This window comes from Falco punctatus (assembly GCF_963210335.1).
Source record: "Falco punctatus genome assembly, chromosome: 6".
NCBI lineage: Eukaryota > Metazoa > Chordata > Aves > Falconiformes > Falconidae > Falco > Falco punctatus.
This window is the reverse complement of record NC_137585.1, coordinates 92344058-92360528: the sequence shown is the minus strand read 5'-3', so window position 1 is coordinate 92360528 and position 16471 is coordinate 92344058. Positions and strand designations below refer to the sequence as shown.

At 45.7% G+C, this 16471-nt stretch overlaps 1 protein-coding gene across 1 annotated transcript; it reads left to right on the top strand.

Moving 5' to 3' along the window:
• Positions 1-2954: 2954 nt before the first annotated feature.
• Positions 2955-15945, top strand: LOC308066344 (heat shock factor protein 5-like; the record flags this gene model as incomplete). Its single annotated transcript, XM_080393475.1, has 6 exons — positions 2955-3140; positions 3319-3776; positions 3824-4079; positions 6843-7217; positions 10441-10597; positions 15555-15945. Coding segments are annotated over 4 exons (1199 nt in total), but the record flags the coding sequence as incomplete, so codon positions are not given.
• Between the last annotated feature and the right edge of the window lie 526 nt (positions 15946-16471).

The following is a 16471-nucleotide window of genomic DNA, read 5'->3' as shown; positions in this document are numbered from 1 at the left end:
CAGCAACACTTCTTACCACTCACAAATCTAACATGCCTATAATCATGGTAAGAACAGTTATTTTCCAGCTTTGTATTATATATGTACATTCCTCTTATGCATTTAGAGGTGGACATTTTCAGCCCAGGAAGGGTGACTGTACGTAGCATGTCTGGCCTTCTGCAAATTACAGGCTTGATAACGTAAACTGGTCACTTCCTCAACTAACTGGTAGCTGAACAAAAGCACACATTGATTTACATTTTCCAAGTGATGAAAAATCCTCCACTTAACCTGGTAAAACCTTCCAGGGATTAAGTGCTGCCTTTACTAACAGTGGTATGTCCTTGGATGGTAGTCAGGGTCAGCACACTGCATGGAAATGCAGCTGTCCTTGCCCTGACATACAGTAGACAAGCTAACAATAACATTTTTGTTCAGCTCTGCAGAATCAGTTTGCAAAATGTGTAATCTACATCGTTAAGTTGGTAGGGGGTTTTTGTACTATATATAGATGTATAAGCAAGGGAAATGTAGAAAACCAGGAGGTTATTACAAAGGGTTGGAATGGAGGTTAAGCACTGGCAGAAGAGGATTATGAATTTCTGGCAAAGGCCCACCTTCTCGTCTGTACAATGGACACACCGCTGGTGTCCCGCAGCAGGGAAGGAGGAAGAAAGCTAGCTGCAGAGAAAGGCACAGCTGTGAGAGAGGCAGACACCAGAGAGTAACTGCCGTGGTACATGGCAAATAGGGGCGTGCGGGCTAACAGCAATTTGAGTTCACATGGGTGAAAAAGAAGGAAAGCACTGAGTCCATATGTCAATGACGCAAATTAGTAATAAGCTATTTATTCTTGCAGCTCCCATCACCTTTGGCTAATAACAATCTTTGACAGTAAAGTAACAATTAAAGTCCTCAGGACCAAATTTAACCCACTGACCAAGAAGTGGCAAATGAACCCACTCTTGTGGCTGAAGTCAAGAATGGCCAGTGGTACGAAAGGGACCGCTGTTTCTGTGTGTTAGTTTTAGGGAATCATGCTCTGCATTTCAGTTATGGACGACGTATTGCTGGCTCTGCCCTGATTTACGGATGATACACTAAAAACCTCACCTGTCCCACCATCAGGTAGTCATGGTCTTCTGGCACTCTTGCTGCACAGGGAGAAAGAAACCCAAATTCATTTCACTGAAGTAATGCAAAAGACAACCTCAAGAATGCCGAGAAGCATTTCTTTGTGGACATTTTTCTGGATTTTTCAGATTTGCTTTACTTAAGTTTTGGCTGTTTACACTGAGCAACGTAATTCTGAATAAATTATTACAGAGGGGGAAAAAATGCAAAGCCTCTTGAGAAGATGACAGCATGAGCTTACTAGAATTGTAGGCCATTAATTCCTTGGGTAAAGCAGCATCCTTCTGTGGTGCTGGATTTCAGCTTTGATGACAACATTGACAAAATTTCTGCTTCTGGTTTAATTTGAAGTGTGAAACTCTGTTAGCAAGCCCACCCAAACATCATTTTCCTCACTTCAGCTATGCAGAAGAGCAGAGGGATATTACTTTCAGTTTAAAAATAGGAACAGTTTCCCATCAGTTTATTCAATTTTGTCCCCTTTCTGGAAGTTACTGCACTTTTACTTGCCTTGGTGGTTAGGGGCTGTGCTGTAAACCAAAGCAATAAGGACGACTTTAGTTGAAGAAGAGGTTTGGTTTTGTACCTTCTTGCTAAGAAATCTTACGACAACTCCAAGATAATATATTTGAGGTCAAGATAATATATTTGAGCTCACAAAACACACAGGTGCTCAGTTTTCTCACTGTCTTGCTTTGAGGGCAGCCAAGACAGAGGAATGTCATTTTCTTCTGCCACTGCTGGTGACCTGTGGGCAAGATGCAAGCAGAGAGAGATCACCGCACTCTTCCTTCCCTGGCTCCCTGCTCTTCTTTGCCTGTTGGTTCATAGCAGATTCCTGTTCTGCAGCGGTAAGGATGGTTCTGCTGGTTCCTGCAGTCTGCCTGCAGTCACAGCTGACAGCACAAGGCTGAGAAGAGGGCAGATCTGCACCAGTGCAGCGCAGGCACCGCCTCAGAGCTGTGCCAGCGCACAGTGCAAGCACTCGCAGTGACAAAGGTGCCGCTTTAAGAGTTCTAGTCTTTGTGAATGTAGCTAATCTTGTTCTTTTTTCCTCTCTCTTTTCTTCACACACACGCACCCCCCCACACCCTCCCTTAGCCAAGTAACATTATGGTACCCAAAACATCCTGTGGCAATCAGTTCCCCGGTTTCTCTGTGATTTGATTTCTCCTGTTTGAAATCCTCCATTATTACGACGCTTGCCTCCTTTACACTAACTACAACTTTACTACCTATCTTTTTATACAATAACTGCCCCTCTGAAGATTCCTTCTTCAGTATTTCCTTCCGCTGAAGCTAGTTCTTATCCTCGCTGCTGATTTTCTCTGCCCCATTTTAACTCCACCTGATCTGTTCTGGCGTGGGGATCAGAGCTGCACAGGTCTGGGGTGGGTTTAGGGCGAATGTGACACAATTCCCGATTTGTTCCATGTTCCTCTGCACTCTTTATAAATTTGCTTTTCCTTTTGTGAACTGCCAGTGGTTTTCAAGCCGACACTTTGCAACACCTGCTCTGCCGGCTGCATTCCTCCCGGCGGGGCACGCACCAGCCCGGGGTGCCCCCGGCACACGGAGCAGCTCCCCAGCCCCCGCCGCCCGCACCCACTCCGCCCCCTCCGTCCCCGCCGCCCGCACCCCGCGGCAGCCGCGGCGGCCCGGGCAGGTCCGGCTGCTCAGCAGAACCCGCCCCCGCCCCGCCCCCCCCGGGATTCGATGTTGTGTCACGTGGCACTGCGGCCCCGCCCCCTTTCCCGCGCGCCGTCCCGGGGCGCCGGGCAGCCATGGCGGGGTGCGGGGCCGCGGAGTGCGTGTTCCCCGCTCTGCCCCGCCTGCAGCCGCTTTCCACGGCCCGGCGCCCACCCGCGCCGTGGTTCAAGGACCTCCAGGCTGCCCCCGGGACGGCTCTGGGCTGGCAGCGGGGCCGCCCCGAGCGGCAGCTTTCGGCCCCGGGCCTCAGCCGCCCGGTCGCTCACAGAAGCTACGGGAGATGCTGGTGGCAGCGGAGCTGAGGGGCCGGCGGGGTGAGGGGACCGGCGGGGCGGAGGGGGTGGCCGAGGGGACTGGCGGGGCGGAGGGGGATGGGGGGGCTGAGGGGCATGGCCCGGCTGAGGGGACTTGGGGAGCTGAATGGACGGGGGGAGCTGAGGGGGATGGCGGGGCCGCGGGGGATGGCGGGGCCGAGGGGATGGCGGGGCTGAGGGGGGGCCGGGCTGCGGCCGTGCCGTGCCGAGGGACCGGGGCGCTGCGCGGACCAGCGCCGCGGCGGGGCTGAGGGCCGGGGGCCGCGCGCGGCGGGCAGCGCCTCGCGGGCGGGGCACGTGCCGTTCGGCGCGTGGCGGGGGGAGCGGAGGCCGCGCGGGCGGCGGTTGAGCGCGGCGTTGGTGCCACCTACCGACACGGACGCGTCGCAGCAGCCCGTCCCCGTCAGTGCCGACACCTTCCCCGCCAGACTGTGGCGGCTGGTCGGCAGCCCGCGCTGCCGCTCCGTTCGCTGGGATGGCTCCGGCCAGGGGCTGCTCATCAACCAGCCGCTCTTTGGGTGCGAGCTGCTGGGCGCCGGGCCGGCCGTCGCCGCGCAGCCGGGTGGCGACGGGGCAGCGGCAGCCGCCGGTTTCAGCAGCTTCATCCGGCAGCTCAGTCTCTATGGCTTCCGCAAGGTGGGGATGTTGCCGGGGAGCAGTGTGGTGGGGCCCGCGCCTGGGCCGGGCCCAGAGGGTGGACAAGGCGACGGTGGCAACTGCACCGGGCCCTGCATCACTTCCGCAGCCCCCGCTTTTGCCGCGGCCGCCCCGACCTCCTCGTCCACCTGAAGCGCCTGACGAAGGGCAACAAGGCGAAGATGGCAGCGGGCCTGGCTGTGACCAGCCGCCCACCCAACCGCTTCCAGCGCTTGCTCGGCACGCTGCTGAACGGGCAGCTGCTGCCTCCGCCCTCAACGCTCAGCAATGCCAACAGGCCTGGTGAGTCGGAGTGGGCCATGTGGGATCTTGGTGGGTTTTTGAGAAGCGCTGGGTGGCATGGGATTTGAAAATCAACGCTCTCCTGAGGGAGAAGGGTTACCTGTCCTTGCCGGTGGCATCTCAGTTCACCTGGTGTAGGGAAGCTGTTGTTGTTTATGCAGGTAGATCTGCTGCCAGTAAGCATGAGTAGCATGGTTCACATGTATTTCAGGCTGCCTGTAGACTACAGTACAGTCTCTGTTGCGTACTACACTAAGAACACCCTTGCTCGATCTCTGGAGCTGTCACAGCTCTACCAGATGAACGTTACTGCTTCTTGCCCGTCAGTAAGGATGCCCATCAGTAGGGATGCTTAATAAGCTCTCATTAAATGTGTGTGAAACAGTGAGTCATGTGAAGTGGTAACTAGAGCATCCTGTTAGTTTTGTACAAAGGAGACAAGACCTGGTAGTAAGATTTTTGTCAGTTGTCTCCTGAAAAAGAATTCACAAGCTACGTAGTTTTTAAAAGGGATTGAATGAGTAGGTGAGAGCTAATTAGAAAATAATACTGCTGAAAAGCCCTAGAACGTGTTTTCTTTCTTTCTAACCCTCTTTGAGAGGGTCTGAGTTTTCCCAAGACAAGTCTGAGCCCTCAGGATTATTCCACAAAATTTGTATCGGCCCTAAAGCTTTGTAGTTGGCGCTGTGTAAGGGAGATGTGAATATTTTGCTTTGCAGTGCTCTTGGGCTGCTGGCAGAAGAGCACTCCGGCTTCCCATTCCCTTGGTGGCATGTTAACTGTCATCTTCCTTGCAGCTGATACAGCAACGTGTTGGTTCAGCGCAGTGATCGGAGAAGACTTTAATAGCCTATTTGTGGCTGGCTCTTGGACCCGGGTGATGCACCCCATGGGTGCAGAGCTGTAAGGCGTGGTGTAGGAGAAGCGGCAGGACTGTGCGACCAGGAGAAGGGGAGAAGCAGTTGACGGTACTGCTCTCTGCAGCACCGGCTGGCGTTTAGAGCAGAGTAGGGTATCCCCATACTCTTGGTTACTGTGTCAGGGTAGGAACTGTCATCTAATTCAAGTGGTGTTTTCCGTGATGTGTGTGGAACTGCACGTGCAATACCAAGAAGACAAAATGAAGCATCTGAGAAGGGATGGAACTTATTTCAGTAGGGAGGCTAGGAAGCATTTAAACTAATGATTTGATGTTAACCTTGTTAAGGCTAAGGTGAGCCATTGCAGACTTCAGTGACATGTGGTTTGTCTGATGTAATGCAGACCATTGGTAAAGGAAATTATGAGAAAGAGATGACTCTCATTTTTTGTCCTCTGTTTTTATGGCTGCAGTTTCAGAGTTTTTGCTCTAGGAGTCTCATTTTCTAGAAAGACAGAACAAGGAAAACATTGGGGTTTCTATGCAGTCAAGTTCTGACAGGCTGACAATGCACTGTGCGCTCTGTACTGACTGTTCAGGGGCACGTCTGTTCCCAGTGTCTTGCAGGGTGTAACGCTCTGTTAAACATTCAGGAACAATTCCTGGACAGCAACTGGAGGTTGGTAACTTGGCATCCCGTGGTGTCTTGTTTACGTGTTAGAACTAGATAATCTTCATGTCCCTATCCAAAGGTAAAATATAAACAAAAGAATTTTCATACCCCTGTTCCTTCTCTGTTTATAAATGGTGAAAGTACCGAACAGGAAATAAACGGTCCTATACATTAAGTCTTAGCAAATCTTCAGGGTCAGCTGGTATTTATTTAGTGATTCTTAATGGTTAAATGTGAACTTGCAGAATAATGACTGTATGTTACTGATTTCTTGAATTAGTTTTCATCAGAGGAGTGCAAGAGGTAAATGTGAGGCTATTTTTAAAAAAAGTCCTTTTGAGTGAGAATTGGAAACTTCAGGTCTGAGAAAGCCTGGCTTCTAGATAAACCCTATTGACGTGAACTGTCCTGAAACTCGTAATTCTCATGGCTAAATGCAATCCTGCAGGGGAGTCACAAATGCAGTAGTTCTTGCAGAAATCAATGAGCACAGGCGTTTGCGGTGTTACTGTCAGTGTTTCCACAAAGTCACTAAAACAGAAATTGAGCTGTCATGGTATAAAAGCAAATAGCATTTCATGAAACAGTAACTGTCTGAGAGAGGAAACTATAAAATAATAGAGAAGAATAAAAGGACTCTCTAGGAAATAACAAAATGGCAAAGTCTGGGATATTTTAGTCTGCACTGAACTAGTTGAGCTGACTGCGAAAAAAATTGGCTTTGAAATTTTTTTCTTGACCAAATAAATGACTTGTCATAAAGTACTTGCAAAGTCCTTTGGAGGATTTTGACATTGCCCTTCCCTTAGCTGTTTGTGAGCTGTCAGTACTGGAGTTTGGTCAAATCTTGCTTTATGATGTCCCTTTTTTAGAATGTATTGTCTGATTTAACACACCGTACTTTCAAAATTGCTTTTGTTTGGTTTAGTAAGTTACTACGCATTTTGATTTATAGCACGTTTCTAAATATAGGTAACTCGTTACTGCCAGTTTAAGGAGATTTTGAATGCTACGCAGACACCTCTGTGTTGGCGCTTCACTCGTGTGCCACACAGCAGTTACTGCATGCTCGGGTCTAAGAGTACAGTCTCCTTTCTGGATTAAGTATGCTGGAGCAAAGGTCGTCTTCCCAAATCATGTTGTAGAGCCTTGGCTCCTCATATTGCCTTTCTTTGCCTGTGAAAACTCCTTTCCTTAACACTTGTTTCGCTTTATTTTGTACCCACTGCAGGACTGCTGACTGTAGGACAGTTTCATCAACTTTACGGTCAAGGTGTTTTCTCTCCTTACTCCTACATGGCAACCTCGTGCCAAGCCCCCAGCACTTTACCAGCACAAAGATTAGATCCGACTCCAGTCCCTTCCACTTGGATCCAGCAGGGACCACTTGGGTTGCTGCCAGGGCAAGGGGCTTCCCCAGCTTTTCCAGATAAAGGGGCTGCCTTTCCTGTACTCCAGACACTTCCAACAGGAGCCACGTACACACTCCAGCCTGTGGCTTCTCTTCCACCACTTCAGCAAGGGACTTAAAGCGTTGCCACATCCATTGCAAATTGCAGCAGCTCTGCATCTTCAGTGCCGTACTCACAAGCCTGCTATCCAACAGGTATGAAAAAAAATATCTGCATTTGCTTTTCAAAACTAGATTTTAAAGTGAGACTTTCAAATATTTTTCTACAATACTCCGCCATGTGTATATCTCAAGTGAGAATTAGAAAGTGTCAAGTCTAAAAGGAAGATGGACCTAAAGCAAAAGGAGTTTCTGTTTGGTATTCGTGTCCTTTCTCTAGATTTTGTGTGTCCCCTGGTGATTTTCTGGATAGCCTTTCTGTTGAGGTGAAAGGGCGAGGAGAAGAACATTTGTCCAAAACTAGTCGGTGTGAGGCTAACTTTCATTTTTGTTTTTTTAATTAAGCAAAACTTGGACAATGATATTAAAGCACTGAGACCTTGTTAAGAAGTAGTATCGTAGGCCTTGGTCTCATGTTTTTCCAGGTTGAGGTTTTAAACTCAAAGATCAGTCAAAAGTATTGTGCAGAACAGGGGTCCTCAAACTTTTTAAACAGGGGGCCGGCGTGCGGATTAGATGGCAGGAAGTCATCTGCAGCTGCTTGGTTTCCCCCTCCAACCCCCGGCGGGGGTGGGGGTGGTGTGGGGGTTCTGTAAATACGGGGGGCTGGATTGAGGACCCTGGGGGGCCATATCCGGCCCGTGGGCCGTAGTTTGAGGACTCCTGGTGTAGAATATTTCATTCTGCTCATACTATTTTTGTATCTGAATTTTTTTTCTTGCTTAGCTTCTTTATGTTGTATTTTTTGATGCACTGAAGACTAGAAAGTACAAAAGTCTTGGCTCCTTTCTTTTTTCTAAATTATTTCTGCCACAATTGTCAGTCTCACTTAATCACTCAATTACAAAATAAATCAGTCTCACTTAAGTGTTTTTATTCTTCAGAAGAGGAGTTGAAGCAAATTACTGTTCTTTTCCTTGCCCTTACCTTGAATGGGAAAAATCACATGATAGGGTATTTTCTGGGGAGTGGTGGTGTATTTGTTGTGGGTTTGTGGTGTTTTTTTTAATTTCCCTAAAACTTCTGAAATTCAGAACAGTGACTCTTGCCTTGAACAAACTAAAGCTCAGTTATTATTCTTTCCTTCTGCCTGCTCCTCCTTTGGCAGCTGCACCTTCACAAAGACAGCTATCTATCCCTGTTTAGAAATCCTACACAGTGAAATCATTAAATCTTTTGTGCATCTCTTCTGAGACCTCTGCTGAGAACATTTCAGACAATAATCAACAGTTCCCGTAACGTCATTTTTGTCAAGGAAGGGTTCTGAGGAGCTGGGCATTTCTTGTAGACACACTTAAATGTTTAAGAGACAGGCAGCTTCTGCCACGTGCGCCTTATGCAGAGATTACTGCGGTGGCCAGTGGAGCCTGCCTTACCAGCTGCTAACTATTAAGTCTTCTCCCAGGAGCAGGTGTCCTGAGAATCATAGAATGGTTTGGGTTGGAAGGGGCCTTAAAGATCAGCAAGTTCCCACCCCCCTGCCGTGGGCAGGGACACCTTCTATTAGACCAGGTAGCTCCAAGCCTCATCCAGAATACTTGCTTCATTAAGGTGGGAGGTTGTCCCCGCTTTGCGTCTCTATTGGTACAGAGCATAGGCTGAAACTCATCATGATGAATTGTAGTTGTCTCTGTCTCAGCTAAGGCCCCAGCCCTCTCCCGTAGTCAAGGGAAGGAAAGGGGCGTCTCGGGTGCGATTCATGTAGCTCGGTTTAGAGTTTGTCTTGGGGTAAGATTACTGGTGTCCTGGAAGTGCCTGTTTTGAAGTACTGCCTGCAGGGGAGCTGAGGGAGACCAGCGTAGATTCAGACATGAATATGGAGATCTCTCTCACTGGATGACGCTCCTTTTGCTTTAAGTTTAAAGGACAACTTGGCTATGTTGCTCAGGTAGAATCTTCTGGGGTGGGAGGTGGGTGTGAGAACGCAGTGAAAACATACCAAATTTTGCAAGGTGTAATCAAAACTAAAATACAGAAACTTAGGGAACCTGAGGCGTTTGAAACCTCCAGTGAATTAATTAGCGTTTCTGAGAGTGTAAGTGACATTTCACTGGAGTATGATAAATCTTTTAATTTTCACTGTCACTCTAGGACTGTCTCAGTGGTTTTACTTCTGTGCCTGTGTATCTGTTAATCTCTCCGCTATCCTTTCTTCTATATATTATAACATACAGAATGCTGAAAGCGTGTTTCTTCATATGTCCACATGAAAAAGTCTGGTTTCCTTCATCATGAGAGCACAGCAGCAAGATTAGTTTGTTTGGAAAGTGATAGTTAACCTTAAGATACGTATTTAGTAAGTGAGAGAACTAAAGAATGTATGTTCAATCTTATGCTTGACTCTATTCATTTCACTTTTGAAGTCCCATTAAATGAAATCAAAGTAGAACTTTGTCAAAAGATTTCTTTTTGTGTGTATTCAAACTTGTTTGTTAACTTCCGTGACAAAAAGATTTCCCTGGTTTTTCATTATGATTCTTATTGAAAAGTCAGTAACATAAAATATGCTCATCTAAGTCTTTTTTTTCCCCACTAGCCTTAGACCATAATTAGTTTAAGGATTTAGTTCTGTTTACTTTCAACTATCTGCAAAACCTTTGACAGTAGTAGAATCGCGCCAAAGAAATGCGTTGAAGCTTTATTATCCGAGAGTGTCTAATAATGAAAAATCAGTCATGGAGACCATGTGAGACATATTAGTTATTGGTGCCACCTGACAGTGCAAGTCCAGTCGCGCCTTTTGAATGCATCTGTGCCTGTAGGGTTCATTTACATAAGAAGACCTTTCTGGTGAGTGGTAGTTTAGGAGTAGTCATGATATTCTTCGGAATGATACACTCTTGGTTAAGATAATTCATTTTCTTTGCAAGTCTTAAAATTCACATGGTTACAAGTGTGTATGAACACCTAGGCTCAGCTATGTGAATACGCTTTCTGTGGTGTATTGTGACAAGAAACTCAAGCAGCCAAATCAGAGAGGTGATACTAAGACACAAAAGACTCTGATTATGAAGTTTCTGCATGTATGTATGTGTGTGTGTTACCAATTTTACAATATATATTTTTAATGTATTTATACATATCTTAAATATTTTTAAGATTAAGAAATTGGTCTTAAAATGACTTGGGAGGTAACAATAAATTTCTGGAATTTCGTTTACTGTGTGATTATTGAAATGTTTAATCAAAGTAAGCAATAGAACTCTGCACACCAGACACAAGTTCTTGCAGTCTGACAGCTGTGTTTGAATTCTTGCAGCCACACCACAGAGCTGTTCAGCAGCAGCCCACACAGATCCTCTGGCTGGCTGTGCTGGTCCTGCTGCTTCAGCGTGCACCCACGACAGCTTTGTCCAGGTGAGCGTAGCCTACTGAAAGGAGGTGAAAGCGAAGGAGACTGTATGAATGAACTGCAGGTTTATACACTTGTGAAATTAAGGATATAAATTTGAAAATGGATCTGCTTGATAAAGTGAAAGTGATGTGGTTTACAAATACCTATTTCAAAGAACCACTGAATGTTAAACGGGTAGTTTTGTAATTCAGGTTAGGTTTCAGGGTAGCAGCATAGTGGATGTCCTCATCAGTGGAGTGTTTTTGCTTGACTTCACCAGAATCACTTTTAGTTAATGAGCCTGCATTTGTATTTGAAGAATGTTCTTGCCTGGACAAAAAGAGATTCTTTAATATTATGAAAATACTGAGAAGCAGCTCCCCTTCTTTGTCTCAGATAGTTTCCTGCAGTCCTGAGTTTGATTTGATGAACGAGAAAAACTAAGGTGACTTTTTGGAATGGGTCTCACCTCAGAGATCTCTTATTAAAGATAACTCCAGTCTTCCTGTAAAATGCGTTATGTAATTCTAGTGGAAACTGCACCTTATTTGGAGGGCCTGGCTTATCAGATATCAGAAGATCTGAAGTAAAAATGCAAGAGCTTCCTTTTTTATTACAGCATAACGCATATACTTTTTCCCCCTCACAGAGGACAAGCGAAGCAAGTTATGCTTATGCGTGTTGAAAAAGGGTTGACCTACCCAAGCTTGATCATCCAGTTTCCTGTCTTGCAAATATCAACCTTTCTCTTTTATTCGTGACTTCTTTTAAAAAATAAGCTTATCCAAGATGGGCAGGTTATGGCCAGGATAACACGTTAGTGTAAGGCTATAAATAGCCAACAGCCAGTCATGCCGTCGATATTGTAGTATTTGTTTTTCGCACAGTACATCTTTGTCCTCTCACTTTGATTGTGAGCTGCTTTTTTCATCCAGGACATGAGGATCCGTCTGAGCGATGGGCAGTCACAATTAAATAGCTTATCTCGGAAGGCCGAGATCCATGGGATAGTAAATCATTCCAAAGGAGTTGTCAAAGGTGGTGTTGTGGCTAGATTGAAGGATAATATACAGTGTCCAAAGGGTCTAGTAAAAATCAGTTGTTTGGAGAAGCAAGTCCGTGGGCAGTGTGTGGAGTCAGAAGAGCTTTAGGCCACTTGCTAGTGGTTGCTTTGTTTCCTGGAAACCCCCAGCAAAAAGCTGCCGAGCATCTGGGCAGACTGCGGGAAGGCGATCCTCTGCGTGAGAAGGCCAAAGGCGAGCAGTGCCCTGTATCAGTTCCACCAGGTCAGTAACCGGCTGTCTCTGAGCAGGGTAACACAACTATCGTACCGTGTGGATCAACGGGACTTCTAGAGATTTCTGAGTCTTAGCATAGCATAGGTCATTTCTCCTGGAACGTGGTGACAGGCTGTGCAGGTGGTACAGAAGACAGCAGTTTGCCTGCGGTTCTTGCTGAGCTGTGGGGAATAATCAGTTTGCCTTTTGTGTGTTCTGGGGCATATACTTCCCCAGACTTCTGCTGGGGGATGTGGCAAGCTGCAGTATTGAGCATCCTGCCCTGTTGGTGTATTGATCATCCATCAGTAATCACTTGCACAAATCCTCAAAAGTGGTAAAATTCATCAGCCCTGGCTGACTAAGCATTTTTATTGTTCTTCACAAAAAATAGAACTATTGCATGGTATATTTCCTATCGTTCCACTCAATACCTTCTACCAGTTGCAGGAATTCAGTGTGATGCTGTTGAAGCATGGTTTGCGGGGCGCTTTAGGCTGTTTGGTCCCGCTGTGTGCTGCTAGGTAGGAGTGGCAAAGCCTATACGAAACTGCTGGACCAGTCCCGAAGACAGCAAACCGTATCGGCGCGCTAGTAGTCAGCAAGCTGGTTACCAGCCCCGTTTCTGTTGGATCCAGACGGTGCTTTGTGGTCTCAGAAGGAAAAGCGGGCACTCTTGGACAAGGAAGCCTAAACCTTGTGCTGTTCCTTACTGGGTCTTGCAGAGAGCATCACTTTTAAGTTTAGGAGAGATTTAAGACAGGTGGAGTTTCTGGGTCTTGGAGGCCAGCTGCTGGGCTTGTACAGTACACACCTGAGCTGCTGAAAGTGTTAGGTGACCCTGACTGGAACATGGGCAGACCAGGCCGGTAACTTAACTGGTTGGTTGGCTGCAGTTTGCTCTCCAGAAAAAGCTACAGAGAATTACTGCGTGGAATGGCAAGGGGACATAGGTGGTTATACCCAGACATGGTGGCTGATGATGGTGTATCTCACCAGGTTTCTGAAATCGGGGTTTCAGAGGTTTGTATTACACTCTCATCACGGTTGGTTACAAAACAGGGAGCTCAGGTACAACTTCTTACCCATTTTTCATTTGGGTTCTCTCAAGTGGGGTTTGGATTAGTGTGATGAATCAGTATCGTTGGGTAGGAATGAGTCTTTTGAGAGACCTCCTGCTATCTTCTGCAACAGCAGTGCTGGCAGCTCACAACCATTAGCTCAATACTTCCCCACTGCTTTTATCATAGATGTGAACTGAGGCTACATATTGGATTTCAGCGATTTTTTAAATTTTTCTTTTCCTGCCCCCACCTCGTTTTGTTTTTTTTTTTTTAATGGCAGCCCTGCTGTTTGATTATTGCTATTACCATGGTTATTAAGCTGTCGGTATTTCCTTGTGGAACTGAAGCGAGAGGTAACGGGAAGAAATAAACATGCAAGAAAAAAGAAGAACTTTCTGACCTTAAAAGCAGTCCTAAGTAGTTTGCTTTTATTTGTAATAAGGAATGATAATCAGCCATGTAATTTCAAAAAGAAATCAAGTCTGAACTAATTCCGATTGCCCAAGCACTCAAGCCAGATTTGTGTAGTCCTAGCGGTCCCTGAAAAGGTGTGGTTGTGCTTTAATTCCTGCACATGCTATGCTAATCTTGTAAGTGAAATGCCCATCTTCTCTTTCACCACTTCTGCTAAGTCAGACCATTTTTCCTCTTGAGCTTGAATGACCAGCAAGCTATTAGTCTTTCAGGCCCTGACTTCTCAATCTTTTATCGGTTTTCCTTGTTTAGTTGCTGCCTCCCCCCATCCTTCTCCAGGTGAACTAAAAGGATTTAAATTGTACCTTTGCGTGGCCCCTTTCTCCTGTTGGAAATACACACGAGATCCTGTAGTGCATCCAAGAGGACAATATGTGCTGTAACAGCTTCAAGCTGAGGTCCCCTAAGAAGAGGCAGAAAAAGATTCAGTATGGGTGGGTTGGTTCATTGGTTTTTGGCAGGGATGATCTTATTCCTGGACGGTTTGGTAACCCAGATCTTACTTAAAATCCTGACTACTTATGACAGTAAAAAAGCAATGCAACAGAAATGAAACACCTTGTTAACATTTTAAAAAAAATAGAACTGAAAAAAAAAATGAGAGGAATAATGTTTGAACCTATCTCATAAAAACATAAAGGTGGCTTAGCCTTTAATAGAAAAGACTTTGCTTAACTTAACCTGGAATTTGAGAAATTTATGTTTTATTTCTCCATCCATTTCCCCCCACCCTCCACAGTTTGTGGCTATCTACAAACTGGCACATCTACACGAATCCACACTAGGACTTGCCTTCACACACCCAGGAGACAGGATCTCATCTCTTTGTGGTATCTCCTTCAGGGAGAGACCAAGTCCTTCACTGGCATTTGATCTGATACGGCTTTCCTAGTAGGTGATCCTGTAGCTTCCTGTTCTCTAATTTACTCGTCTCTGGAAGTAGCTTTTCATTAACCATGAGCTCAGCTAAAAGGTCTAAGGATAGTCAGGCACTAAGGACTACTCCTTCATACTGGATCCCTTCCAAAAGAAGGCTGTATTTTAAATAGACCTGAGTTTCTGTTCAACATCATTGTACGACTTGTATTTGTCAGAAGAAATGACCCTTCTAGTGTCCTTTGACTGAGTCACCTCCAGAAGAAGTAGCAGTACAGACACTGGCTGTTAAAATGTCATCTATCATTTCACTTGGGTAGGACTTGCTGCTTTGGAAAAACTCTTTCATTGTCTTCATTCTGTTTTAAAGGTTACTCGATATATATGAATGTTACTAAAAAAATCATCACTGGATTGCTGATTGTGTCCTGTCGTCCTGTGATGTCATTACAGTGAAAAATTTTAGTAGTGTTCAGACCTGATCTGTGATGGCAAAGGCAGAGTCTCTGTAGGTTCTACAAGAAGTGTTTCTGACCTGAAATTCTGTCGGGTTTTTATGCAGATTGATGCAGACTTTGAGTTGTGCCTTTGTGGGACACTGTCATGACCGGAGAGTCCAGATGTGAGGCTCTGACAGGCAGGGCAGTTTTGCAGTATTTCCTTTCATCGGTATTTGAACTCCCACTCATCCTGGGACTGGGGCATCCCTGGGGGGCACCCCTTGTGTAGATGTGCCTATGGACAATCACTTGAGGAGGAAAATGGTATTATTGGTTAAGAAGCGGTGAGTTCCTCAAGTTGTGTTGTCCATATGCACATTTACAGCATATGGACCTTTCTCTTTTGCTTAAAAATGTTGCGGTTTATACTGATTTTTTTATACAACAACAGGAATGCTTGAGTTTTAGAAGGAACTGAAGGCAGGTGGATTTTCTCTCTCATTTTCTATTACGTATGTGGCACGTGAAGAGGGTGGTTCTAGTGTACCCCCACAGGTCCTACTAAGACCAGAAGTCTCTGATTTGAGTGCTTGGGTATATTTAACACCTGCGGTGCAAAGGGTGTGCAGACAATGCATCTGCAGGCATACACCAGCTCCTGGTAAGTAACCTTCTCTCCAGGATAGACCATGAATAGAAGAAAGGAAACGTGCCAAGAGTAAGGTGGTTAATGAAAACCAAGACAAAGCAGTAGCTTTTTTCTTTTTTCTTCTGGTTAAACTTGCTATTTTAACTGAGAATAATGGACAATCTTTCAAGCTTTTGGATAAATGGATAAACAGAATCAATACACATCCTGTCACGGTAATTTTTTGATACAAAAGTTCACTGCATTTTGTTTTTTCCAGAATCCTCCAATGCAGTCATCTTACGAAGCTGAACTGATGCCGTCTGACTGGCTATGTAATATATCTGAAGAAAACAGGAAGGCAGAAGTCAGTCTTGAAGCCACGTTTCAGGTTGCCGCTGAGGTGTGTTCATCATGCAAAGCTGAAAAGGTGGGAGTGGCACCTGCAGAGAGCCAGTATTCGATCCTGGAGTTTAATGGAAATCAGGCACTGCCTGTTAATAGTTACACACCTTCTTCAACTGAGGAAAGCCAGCTGGAACGTCTCACTCCTGTAACTTCAGACACATCATTTCTGGTGGAAGCAGATGGAGCACTGAATTTGTCTCCATTACAGCCTTCTGACATTCTTTGTGCTGCCGATACCACTCTGTCTATAGAAACTGCTGCTGCTGCTAAAATACTACAAAAACTTCTGACCACACAGGAAGCAGATGAAAAATGGAGCAACGAACCAGATCACCGCCCAGCTGAGTTCTCCCTCGTGTTTTTTCAGGAAGAATTGTTCAGTCCAGAGCAGGTAAGGGGTAAGGAGAGGTAAACCAACATCTTTCTTGAGGTAACTATATTTGATAGTAATGCTAGGGTCTGGACCGATAGCTTTTCAATATTCTTGCCTGCTTAAGAACTGAAGGCTTCTTTAATTAAGCTTTTAATGGACAGTGAAGGGTTTGCTTGATAAAGCAAGGTATAAAAAAGAAGACGGAATGAAAAAGTATCCCATGTTTCCCATGTTAACGAGCATGACATGTGTCAGCCTGTTGGCCGAGTTAGGGTGCTCATTTGCATGGGAGACATGCGTAGTGCAGGTGTATTCGTGGTGATGAAGTGGATGCTTTTTTAGGTTGTAACATACCATCTTTAATCTCCAACAAAGAAGAGTATTTTGAGAATTTCTGCTGGAGGCAGATTTTTGCT